Below are 11,330 nucleotides of genomic sequence, written 5' to 3' on the forward strand. Positions count from 1 at the left end.
TCATGAACATACTCATTATTGGGAAATCGTAACACCTGTATTTATATATACTTCTTTCTTTCTTTTTCCTTTTTTTTTTAGGTCGGGTTGGCTGGAATTACAACTTCTTATTAATTTGATTATCCAATAACACGTTTTTTTTAAATAAATTGGTGGAATTATATTCAACCATGGTTCTTTTTATCAACCAAAGAAAAAAAAATAGATATTTATTGTATTAAAACCATAAACTAAATATTTTATAAACACATTGAATCTCTTCTACATAAATTGTGTCAACAACTAATTTTCCACCACCGAATAACTACTCCAACAACAATTCATCTCATATTCTATCTGCAGCCGTGTTCCTATTTAAACTTAAATCTTACAAAAATTAAAGACATATTTTAATATAATAATTTATTACAATCATATGCTATGATATATATACACATGTTTTTTTTATAAGCTGCGACACTCAACAAAAAGCATGGAGGACTAAACTCTTTTTCCGTACACGTGAAATAAAATAAAATTTAAAATGAAAGTTGAAGGATGGATAATAAAAACTTATCACAAGACGTAAATGAAAGCTGTAAGATTTATTTATTTTGGAGCTAAGAAAACTAAATAAGATATATAAAAATAATAATAATAAAGTAGTAAATGGTGTGACTTTGCGGGGGTTCCAAAATGCAATTCATCGTCAAGAAAAGTAGAAAAGACAGGCCAACTGCTATAATTTATTAATGTGGACTATGTTATCATTATTGACGATATTAATTATTCCTAAACTAGAACCAAACCACACGATGGCATTTAAAACCGTGCCCATCTCTTTTTATTTCTAAAATACCCTAATTATTTTTTGTAATTCCCGCGATGTCCCTTGACTCTGAATCATCTCCTTCCTCGAGCAGAGACTGGTTCTTCCCTCCACAATCCTTCATACACTCTTACCCCGCCACCGCCACCGCCAAACCTCAAAAGTTCATCCGGAGATTTTCTGAAACATCCCGAATATCGCAGCGTTATACCGATCATCACAGGTATAGGAAGATTTCCTCCTGTATTTCTGACTCCCCGACGACTAGTAATGATGTCAAGTCTGCTCGTACTCGACGGAGATTCAATCTTGACCGCCGGAGCGACGTCTCGTTTGAACCTTCCGAATTGGATTTCGCTTCAAAACGGAAGTTGGAGCTGCCGGACGTCTCGAGCTCGGCAAAGAAAGTGTCTGATTCCTCGCGTTTGTTTAGGTCGCTTGACACTACTCTAAATGTTCGATGGCATTTTTTGGCTATTGCAGCGTCGGTTCGTTCTCTTTCTCCCTCTCTCTCCAAGAGTCTTAAGTTGTTGACGATTTGAAGTTGATATGCTTATATTTGTGTAGATTTTTGTCGTGGTTTTCGCAACATTGGTGCATGAAAACTTATCTCTGCAGGAGCAAGTCAACGAATTAGAGGTACTGAGATTGCAAATTACGATTCCGGTGGATGGTTGACTGTCATTGTCCGTATATCTTTTTACCGTTCTATTATATGAGTTCGACGAGCTTTTTTCCACTGCCTGTGCTACTTACTCCCTCAATGTATATTGCTTTCCACCTGCAGACCCGGATTTCTAATCTTAACATCAAATTACGAGCCTGCGATTTGTTTGACTCTGGAAATGAAGAAGTTGTGCGTTCACCAGACGATCTTGTTGATGTTACAGATAAAAGATTAAAAACTTTAGCCTTAATCGTATCCCTGACACTGTTGTCGGCCCCTATCATTATTATGAAGTATATTGACCATGTCTCTAAATCGAGATCATTGGACAACAATTTGGAAGAAGTTTCACTCAACAAGCAGCTTGCGTATAAGGTGGATGTCTTTTTCTCGATTCACCCATATGCTAAGCCACTGGCATTGTTGATAGCGACTTTACTACTGATTACGCTTGGAGGTTTCGCATTATTTGGAGTGACAGATGATAACCTTGTCGATTGCCTTTGGTTATCTTGGACGTATGTAGCTGATTCTGGAAACCATGCCAACTCTGAAGGTATCGGTCCGAGGCTAGTTTCAGTTTCCATTAGCTTTGGTGGGATGCTAATATTTGCTATGATGCTTGGACTGGTATCTGATTCAATATCGGAAAAGTTTGACTCACTTAGAAAAGGAAGAAGTGAGGTTGTTGAACAAAATCACACTTTGATCCTTGGATGGAGTGATAAACTGGTAAGAATCTAACTTCTGTTCATTTTGTGATGATATTTCATTTGCTAAAAATTATGGAAATAAATTGCATGATTTATTTTTTTATAATAATTACTTGATGCAAATTCTGCGTGCTTAAAGTAGTTGTAGCACATTGCTAAAATGTACTTTTTCTTCTTCTTTTTTGTTCTGCAATGCCATTGCATGGATATAGGGGTCACTTCTGAATCAGCTTGCTATAGCCAATGAAAGCTTGGGAGGAGGCACTGTTGTGGTGATGGCTGAACGAGACAAAGAAGAAATGGAACTTGACATTGCTAAAATGGAGTTTGATTTTAAGGGAACGTCTGTTATATGCAGAAGTGGAAGCCCGTTAATTCTTGCAGACTTGAAGAAGGTACTTCTTCGGAGTTTGTAGTGCAAAAAGTTTGTGGTGCTAATATTTTCTTCTCTCCATCAAGAAGTTTCTTCTTTGGAAAATAAATAACTCAAACTAGTGTTTGCTCGTTTTCTTGGTCAATCAGACTAATAATTTTCATTTATTAACATCAAGTTTGAATTCTTGAGCTCTGATAAAAAAGATATTAACTACTAAATTCCAAGTATGGCTTTTTGTCATCTTCGACTTCTGATAATTATTTTTTTTATCAATGTCACCTTTATTACTTAATTGAAAAAACTCAGTTTTGAGTCATCAAATGAACCATACCGAGGCAGAACACTGACCTCTGCCCTGAATTTGTGGATTTTGATTTTTTTATCAGTGACTGATTCCTCGTTTGGAGTCTAAAATTTTGGTGAGAGCATCCATTGTGAACGGTTAAAAATATAACAGCTTAAAGGACTAAGGAGCCTCTCAAGGCTTTTAACCAAATTCATCTTTTCATCGTGATAGCAAGTACTGCAAGAGTAGGCTTCTCTTAACAAGTATTGCAACTAACTTTTCTGTTGTTCACGCATACAATGTCTTCATCACCCATTTAAAATGTATTTTCTGGTTTATGGATGCTATGAACTTTCAATGTGTAATCTTTTACTTACATCTAACCATCATGGGTGGCTCATTGGTCCAAAGGGACTAGGATTAATTAAGAGGAAATGGGTTCAAATCCTATGATGGTCATCTACCTTAGGAATTAGTAATTCCTATGTGTCCGGCACCAAATGTTGTAGGGTCAAGCGGTTGCCCTGAGAGATTAGTCGAGGTGCGCGTAAGTTAGCTCGGACACTCACGGATATATAAAAAAAAATAATAATATTAATTACTTACATCTAACTTCATATGTACAGGTCTCTGTGTCAAAGGCCCGTGCAATAATTGTCATTGCTGAGGATGGAAATGCTGATCAAGTAAGTGGAAATACTGGTATCATTGAGTTTTCACGTCCGGTCTTTATTGATATATGTACTTTGCAGAGTGATGCCCGTGCATTGAGAACTGTTTTAAGTCTAACTGGAGTTAAAGAAGGGTTGAAAGGACACATAGTGGTGGAACTTAGTGATCTTGATAATGAGGTTCTTGTAAAACTCGTTGGTGGAGAGCTTGTTGAAACTGTTGTGGCTCATGATGTGATTGGTCGCTTAATGATTCAATGTGCACGCCAGCCGGGACTTGCTCAGGTTTTTATCTTGTTAACGAGCTTGTTTTATTTTTTAAGATAGATATGCAAATATCGTCTCCATGCTTCTCAGTGTTATTCTCGTTGACTTGTCATATATTAAATGCATTTTCTGCCTTTTATCACATCATACAATTATTCTTTTCTACACCTTGTGCATTGATTCACGTTCTTCCTTTCATGCGGTTGTAGATTTGGGAAGACATCCTTGGTTTTGAAAATTGTGAGTTCTACATAAAAAAGTGGCCACAATTGGATGGTATGCAATTTGAGGAGGTATTGATCAGCTTTCCTGATGCAATTCCTTGTGGAATCAAGGTTGCATCACGAGGTGGAAAAATTTTACTGAATCCTGAGGACTCATATGTGCTGCAAGAAGGTGATGAAGTCCTTGTTATAGCGGAGGACGATGATACTTATGCACCAGCTGCATTACCTACGGTGCTTTCATCTCCCTGTGAAAACTTATTTTTTTATTTTTTTAATTATACTTGGGGCCTTCTTGTTCTGTTACTTTATTGCTTGCCTTTTCTTTTCCTATGGTGGTATTTTATATTTTGATATATTTTTAGGAATTTTACAGTCATGCATATAAGTTCTCAAAAAAAAAAAAAAAAAATACAGCCATGCATATAAGGTAGGAATTTGGTTGAGGAATAAATATGTAAAAGAAGGAATTATATTGATAAAGAGGCGCTGCTAAGCTTAGAATGTTGAGGGAATTTTCTGGATTTATTTGTCAAATAAACAATGCTGACAAAGGGCAATCTTGAGAGAGAGAGAGAGAGACGATGCCTATAATGGATATAAGTGAGGGAACACCCTACAATTAAAAACTTACGATATTACAATAAATTTGATCATTCAGGTAAGAGAAGCATCTTTCATGCATATTGCAAGACCAACAAGAAAGCCACAGAAGATTCTACTTTGTGGATGGAGGAGAGACATTGACGATATGATTGTGGTAAGTACTTTGTATTAAAGCCCTAATTCTTTCTTTTTGGCGTTGAATGCTGCAGGTTTGGAGAGGAAGTCTTCCCAAAGACTTTATTGTTCCAAAATCTACTGAAAAAATCCTGTTGTGTGGTTGGCGGCGAGATATGGAAGATATGATTATGGTAATGTTATTAAGATCTGAGAACATGCTCCCAGTGCTTCTTGGATGCAGGTTTTTGTGTTAACAGCATGATCATAGTCCTTCTGTTACATTTTTCACATTTTCCATTTTCATCTGCTTTGACGATAGTAGTTTCCATGGTTGTATGGCCTTCCTCCTTTTACAAATCCATGCATGCTGCTTGATTTATTGGAGCGAGCGCTCTATTATCCTCATTGGTTTCTACCATTATAGGTATTGGATGCATTTTTAGCACCGGGTTCAGAGCTTTGGATGTTCAATGATGTTCCTGAGAATGAGAGGGAAAAGAAGCTTGTTGATGGCGGTCTTGACATCAGCCGATTGGAGAATATATCTTTGGTTGACCGTGAGGGAAATGCTGTAATTCGGCGTCATTTGGAAAGTCTTCCCTTGGAATCATTTGATTCGGTGAGTAGCAGGATTTATTTCTTGTCTTGAAAGCCGAGTGTGGGTAGAAAACTTCTTCGTTGCTAGGCAATTTGTAAATTAGAAGTAAATTATTCTGTTTTTTTGTTTTTAACTTCTTGTGACATAACTACAATTTGGGCAGATCTTGATTCTTGCTGATGAATCTGTAGAGGACTCAGCTATTCAAGCTGATTCAAGATCTCTTGCAACATTGTTGTTAATACGTGACATTCAGGTACTTCTCTTGAAAAATTTGATATTCAAATATATTAGTTAGAAACATAAAAATAAATAAATAAATAAATAAAAGATGTTGGGGGTTCCATCTGTACATACAGCTCTTGTTGTGTTGTCACAAATCCTAGCTCTGCTCATGAAAGGGATGCTTCGTAAAGAGTAATAAGAGGGATTTCTTGCGTTCAGTAACACTTTGACTAGCCACCACCAGTTATTGAAGGAGAGTCTGAGGAATGATGAGTCTTAATCTTCGCATCATTCCTGCAAAGGCTGCACCATGGAGGCTTTGAGGATATAAGGATATGCCCTATCCAAATTACTTTGGATATTGAAGAAAGAAAAAGCCTCTCATTTTCTTTGTGCTCTTGATTTTCCACACCATATGAGAAATGGAAGGAGGGATAACATCTGGCCCTTGAAGAAGTTGAGTCGGACAGGGAGTCAGCAGTTAACATGTGAAATCTCATTTCTGAAGCTCCATACTCTATAATGGGATATTGGATCTTGCTAATACATAAATTTTCCACTTTATCGGAAAAATACTTTCATCGGCATAAAATCTTTTACTTTTAGAGGCTTATTGCATTTTTTGATGTGGCAGATAAGACTTTCATCATTCCATTTGGTCATCTGTCCTATCAGATTTGTGTTTTTTTCAGGCTAAGCGTCTGCCAGTCAGAGATGCTAAGACTGTAGCTCACAGGGGAAGTTTCTCGCAAGGCTCCTGGATTGGAGAAATGCAGCAGGCTTCTGATAAATCGGTTATTATCAGTGAAATTCTGGACCCAAGAACTAAGAATCTGCTTTCAATGTCAAAAATCAGTGACTATGTCTTGTCAAATGAACTTGTCAGCATGGCCTTAGCCATGGTTGCTGAGGATCGACAGATAAATGATGTTTTGGAGGAGCTATTTGCAGAAGAGGTATATTTTATGTTCTATGAAAACTGAGATATATGTCATCAAGAAGGTAAAAAATATAATTACATGGGGACATGCCTTGGGAAACCTCTTCAATACCTCTCCTTTTTCAACATCCCATTCCTTCAATTGCACTGAACGTTCTTTGTGTTTTCCATTATATATATTATATACCTGTTCTAACATGTAGTTTTAGTTGAATTTTTTCTTCTTTTTTGGGTGGTGCATCTACTTTGGCATAACCTGCCGCTTATCTCTAATTATCAGGGCAACGAATTGCATATAAGGCAAGCTGATTTGTACCTTCGTGAAGGAGAGGAGCTGAGTTTCTATGAAGTACTTTTACGAGCCCGACAAAGGAGAGAGATTGTGATTGGTTACCGTTCAGCTAATGCAGAAAGAGCTGTTATCAACCCTGCAGCTAAGAATGAGCGACGGAAGTGGTCTCTTGGAGACGTTTTTGTAGTGATAGCCGAGAAAGAATGACAATTCGTAATACCATTATTACATAGTAGGTTAATCCTTCATCATTTCACCGGTCTGATTTTCATGTTATATAGAAATTAGTTCGATCGAAGCTCCAAAAGATCCAAATTTATAACAACCTTAATCACATTGCCTACCATTGGAACTCAGGAAACAGAAGTGCTGTTCAAGTAAGATCATAATCTTAACCACATTACTAACATTGATTGACAAATGAAAAACAATTATTTGGAGTTAATAGAATACACACTCTTATTCAGGTGGACTAACATATATCCGAATGAAGAGATGCAGAACATCAAAAAGGTATTGGTTTTCTGAGGAAACTATTCAGCCTCAGCCTTAGCCTCAGGTGGTGGCTGTTTAACAACAGGCTTCCCTTTCTCTCTCAGCTTGGCGACAGCTTCTTTCAGGGCTTCCTTCCTCTTTTTGCTAGCTAGTACTTTTGCCTGCACTCCACTCAGATTGGGGTCCTTCTTCTCTTGCGGAGGAGGGGGCGGCGGCCTTCTGGCAGCCGCCTCTGAACTCCGTTCAGCTACATTCAGGGCCAGCATTGCTCCTGTCGAGAGCAAGACAGCGTTCCTGCAATTTGAACCATGTGGCATTGGTTAGATTGTTATGAGCTGAAAATGAGCATATGTTGCTAATGAAGGGAACAAATGGTTTTACCTGCGGGAGACGAGAAGGTTGTCTTGTGGGGCTTCAGTGCATGCGTCGCTGCGAGACGGCGGCCTCAGACATGAACATGAACATGAACATCGTGAGCTGCTGAATCTTGAGCATGAGAGGGTGGCTCTGGCTCTGGCAGTGGCCGATACTGAAGATAGTGAATGTGCCATTGTTTCTCGATCTCACATTCACAGCCACGCGGGAATTTATGATATTAGAATTCACAACACATATATTTTTTTGCTTTTGTGCGAATCATTTCTAAAGAGGATATCGAGTGGGGCTTCTGAAATGCAGGGCTACTGAGCTCCATTGGTCGGTGGTGGATAAGGTACGCTGCATGTGGGCCTCAATAAATCTTCTCATTTCGCAGTGGAAAATGGAAATATGAACTTGTAAATTAAAATTTCATACCCTTTAACCTAAAAAATAATCATTTTATAGTCTGGGGTAAAGCTTTCCTACCAAAATCACAAGGAAAACGAGAATTTCCCCTCCTCGATAAAAGTTCCTCGAGTAATTGGGATCAAACTAACTAGTGGCACGATTTAAATTCCATCACATTATTACGGAGATTTTCCTCTTCAGGGCATGAATGTACTAAACAAAACATATAAAATAAGATTGTAGTTAGTCAAAAATTGATTAGCATTACTGCTGGATCTCTAACATTACAACAAGTGTGGACGAGCAAAAGTATAATTATCTACGTAACAGAACAATTCGAAGATGTAAAAAGTTCTAGAACGAAAAAGGAAACTTAGAAGAACTGCATTAAAATCCGGATGCAGACACCAACTCATGTTTCATAATCTTAATCTTTTCACTCATCGTCCTCATCATCATCATCAGCATCAGCTGCAGAGTTAAGAGCATTCAATCGCTCAACCAAGCGAGCTTTTCTTTCTTCATATGTCAGCTTCTTCAAATTGTACCTGTAATTCACCAACACCAAAACAAAATGTTATGTTTTACTAAATGCAACTGTGAAGTGTGAAACAACACAGACAAGAAAACAGTCATCTTATGAACGATTAACAAAGTGCCAAACACCAAAGTTTCGTTTCTCTACCTCTTGTGTTCCTTGGGTGGTTGCTTGTTAGATTTCTTCGCTACTGGGTCTTTACGAATGGCTGCATGGACTTTCTTGTACAATCCCTCAATGTTATCAGCATCAATACCTTTCTTGATATATTCGCTAAAGTGAGATTGATATTTCTCTGGTTCATCTTCCATCAAGGTCTGAAAAAACCATTTCAACAGAACATCCAACTTTTTTGATAAAAAATAAAAAATATTTACGGACGAAATAACCAACCTATTGTGAAATAAACTAACGCACTAGACATACCCGCATGTAGGCAGCAACATGGCCACCAAAAATATACTTTCGATGAACTTCAGCATCGAGCTGCTTACCATCCTTGGAAAAACCAGCAAACCTCTTTTCACTGTGAGGAATGTCCAATCCACCATCCAAAGCTCCCTGCATTGTACAAATTTAGGTTCATTACATCCTTTATAACTCCAAGTCAAAATAATAATAAAAAACTACACAAGAAGAATTAACACTAATGAATTGCATCACAGTGAACAGTAATTTACTTCGTTGAAATGTACAAATACTGCAGCAGAGACCCCCATTTAAATTAAAACGATTTCACCCAGGTATAGCACAATTAAAATCAAATGAGGACTTATAGGCCAATGAAATTAGGAAGGCGTAGGAAGTACTTATTAAAAAATAAATTGATTCCTAGGTAATATGACCAGATGCAAACATTGAGAAAAATAACCTAAACTAAATATGTAACAGTGAAAACAATATCATGTTAAAAATGCTCACTGGTGCAAGTCACTCAGAAATACAGCTCAAATTAACATTTTCAAAAAATATTAACAAAATATTATAGGCTTTATCATAAAATGACAATACAAAAAAACTTATTGATGAACTGGAAATTGCATATGCAGTCTCTAACATAGTACCTTAAGAGCACCAAAAACACGATTTCCAGTTGTAGTTTTAACAAGACCAACATCAAGAAGAGCACGGAACGGCCTCCTGCTATCTGCTGGCTCAACTGAGAAATCTTCACCAGTAGCCTAAGAATCCAAAATAATAGTTCATCAAGATTAAAATATATGATAGGAAGTACGGCAAAAGGAAAACATCGATGTTCAAGATACCTCCATGTTGCCTTCGTATTCTTCGTCCATCTCGAGCATTTTCAAGACACGTCGAGCCAAGAGAAGTCCAGTACAATATGCTGAGCAAATTAGATACAATTGTTCAAACTTCATACAGGCTGACAGAAATGTTAAATCAAAAGCAGACATGGAAGAAAAGGCGATTAAAATGCACCTGCAGCATAGTTAGTTAGACCAACTTCAAGCCCATATTTGGGAAGCTCGTGAGAATAAGCTGAAGCAAGGACTATGTCACCAGCAATGCTAGCTGAAATAATTTGTGCTGTAATATCTTTGTTGGACTGTTAAATTATGTTAAGGACATGCATCCCAAAATGCATAAAAAACACTGGTAGAGTTTGAAGAAATATGCGGGAAAAAACACAATATATGATCTTGCACTTGAGCAATTGCAAAGCAACGATGATCCATGCTTTTAAAAACCAAAAGAATAGTAAATTTCTAAAAAAGAAAAAGAAAGAACTATAAAATAATCAGATTTGAAGACTTAAGGATACAAAGCGGACAACAAATCGATACTTGGGAGTATTGTACTTGTTCTTATCCTGGTTGATAAGACGAATCCTGGCCCGATAATCAGTCTTTCCCTCTGGATGTTCAGATACATCAATAAGAAAAGCTCAACAGAAACAAAAACACCGGAATATTACAATACAGGGAAAAAATCACCTCTTCTTCTCTTAAACTTGACTTGATAACGTTTGAAGTAAGCTTTTGTTTTCTGAGCTTTGGCAAAAGCCTATAATAAATAGCTCATCGTATAAGCACCCCGACATTGTAAATATTGCAACACCATAGATATTATATGACTTCGAATTCAAATTTCACGAGGCAATGACACTCGAAAACCAATAAAATTCACAGCAAGTTAACAAATTGAAATTCGTGAAGCGGAATGCTAAAACTACAAATAAGGAGACGAGTGACCAAAGATGGAGCTTTAGATTCGGGTGGTGCAGGTGGGGGTATTTAAGAAACCATTAGACAAGTAGCTTCAAAAATTATCATAATTAATGATACATAATCCCTGACCATGCCTAGCATGAAATCGATACATCTCCGAAACGAAAAAATACAGATTCCACCACACAATGGGTTACTAGAATGACAAATGCGAGGGACGATCGAATTAAAGCATATAATTGAAACTGAAAGCGTAAGATTGGAAAGTGCAGAACTCTCACCATCGCTGAGATTGATAGGGAGGAGGGGAGAGGGAGAGGGAGAGGGAGGTTGCTAAAACGCTACTTTTGATATATGTTGTTAAAACCCTAGCATAATCCCTAAATGTGCCATGCACGTGTATTTATTTTAATTACTTTTAATACAATTTATTTTGTGAAGACATAAATTTTAAATTGATGCAATATAAATAAAAAATAATAATGTATTTATTAATCTAATTTAACAAATATTTTTTTCTTGAAATTCAACATACAACTATTGGTATAAG

At 37.1% G+C, this 11,330-nt stretch overlaps 3 protein-coding genes across 8 annotated transcripts; 1 reads left to right on the forward strand and 2 right to left on the reverse strand.

Moving 5' to 3' along the window:
* The first annotated feature begins 819 nt into the window (after positions 1–819).
* Positions 820–7,041, forward strand: LOC111019815 (ion channel CASTOR). 5 transcript variants are annotated; one of them, XM_022296295.2, is made up of 12 exons: positions 823–1,296; positions 1,376–1,447; positions 1,596–2,207; positions 2,401–2,583; positions 3,477–3,536; positions 3,603–3,806; positions 3,998–4,246; positions 4,674–4,772; positions 5,160–5,354; positions 5,497–5,589; positions 6,251–6,514; positions 6,779–7,041. In XM_022296295.2, exons 1-12 carry the CDS (start codon positions 865–867, stop codon positions 6,995–6,997), a joined length of 2,682 nt encoding a protein of 893 aa, XP_022151987.1. In that variant the 5' UTR covers positions 823–864; the 3' UTR covers positions 6,998–7,041. The 5 variants fall into 5 exon arrangements, with proteins under 5 accessions (XP_087973351.1, XP_087973352.1, XP_022151987.1 ...); XM_022296296.2 differs by lacking the exon at positions 4,674–4,772 and adding an exon at positions 4,828–4,926 and having other exon boundaries at positions 1,427–1,447; XM_022296294.2 differs by lacking the exon at positions 4,674–4,772 and adding an exon at positions 4,828–4,926 and having other exon boundaries at positions 824–1,296.
* Positions 7,042–7,176: 135 nt separating this feature from the next.
* LOC111019817 (uncharacterized) lies at positions 7,177–7,836 on the reverse strand. Its single transcript, XM_022296299.2, has 2 exons — positions 7,667–7,836; positions 7,177–7,579 (listed from the first exon to the last, which is right to left on the reverse strand). The coding sequence occupies exons 1-2, from the start codon at positions 7,834–7,836 to the stop codon at positions 7,324–7,326; spliced, it is 426 nt and encodes a 141-aa protein (XP_022151991.1). The 3' UTR covers positions 7,177–7,323.
* Positions 7,837–8,296: 460 nt separating this feature from the next.
* Positions 8,297–11,204, reverse strand: LOC111019816 (large ribosomal subunit protein uL18). 2 transcript variants are annotated; one of them, XM_022296297.2, is made up of 9 exons: positions 11,062–11,204; positions 10,547–10,616; positions 10,375–10,466; positions 10,032–10,158; positions 9,857–9,936; positions 9,656–9,772; positions 9,018–9,152; positions 8,739–8,938; positions 8,297–8,601 (listed from the first exon to the last, which is right to left on the reverse strand). In XM_022296297.2, the coding sequence occupies exons 1-9, from the start codon at positions 11,062–11,064 to the stop codon at positions 8,490–8,492; spliced, it is 936 nt and encodes a 311-aa protein (XP_022151989.1). In that variant the 5' UTR covers positions 11,065–11,204; the 3' UTR covers positions 8,297–8,489. The 2 variants fall into 2 exon arrangements, with proteins under 2 accessions (XP_022151989.1, XP_022151990.1); XM_022296298.2 differs by having other exon boundaries at positions 8,739–8,908; positions 11,062–11,202.
* Between the last annotated feature and the right edge of the window lie 126 nt (positions 11,205–11,330).

This window comes from Momordica charantia (genome assembly GCF_013281855.1).
Source record: "Momordica charantia cultivar OHB3-1 chromosome 9 unlocalized genomic scaffold, Mcharantia_2.0 BLBB01000009.1, whole genome shotgun sequence".
Taxonomy (NCBI): Eukaryota; Viridiplantae; Streptophyta; class Magnoliopsida; order Cucurbitales; family Cucurbitaceae; genus Momordica; species Momordica charantia.

What these genes read in the sequence shown, in the direction of transcription:
- LOC111019815 (XM_022296295.2), top strand. Translation starts at nt 865, where the DNA reads ATGTCCCTTGACTCTGAATCATCTCCTTCCTCGAGCAGAGACTGGTTC. An exon ending in CCTTGGAATCATTTGATTCG is followed by an intron (nt 5,355 to 5,496) that starts GTGAGTAGCAGG and finishes CAATTTGGGCAG; the next exon opens with ATCTTGATTCTTGCTGATGA. An exon ending in TGTTAATACGTGACATTCAG is followed by an intron (nt 5,590 to 6,250) that starts GTACTTCTCTTG and finishes TGTTTTTTTCAG; the next exon opens with GCTAAGCGTCTGCCAGTCAG.
- LOC111019816 (XM_022296297.2), bottom strand. An exon ending in TCTAACTAACTATGCTGCAG is followed by an intron (nt 9,937 to 10,031) that starts GTGCATTTTAAT and finishes TAATTTGCTCAG; the next exon opens with CATATTGTACTGGACTTCTC. An exon ending in ATGTTGCTGCCTACATGCGG is followed by an intron (nt 8,939 to 9,017) that starts GTATGTCTAGTG and finishes TTATCAAAAAAG; the next exon opens with TTGGATGTTCTGTTGAAATG.
- LOC111019817 (XM_022296299.2), bottom strand. Translation starts at nt 7,836, where the DNA reads ATGGCACATTCACTATCTTCAGTATCGGCCACTGCCAGAGCCAGAGCC. An exon ending in AACCTTCTCGTCTCCCGCAG is followed by an intron (nt 7,580 to 7,666) that starts GTAAAACCATTT and finishes TTCAAATTGCAG; the next exon opens with GAACGCTGTCTTGCTCTCGA.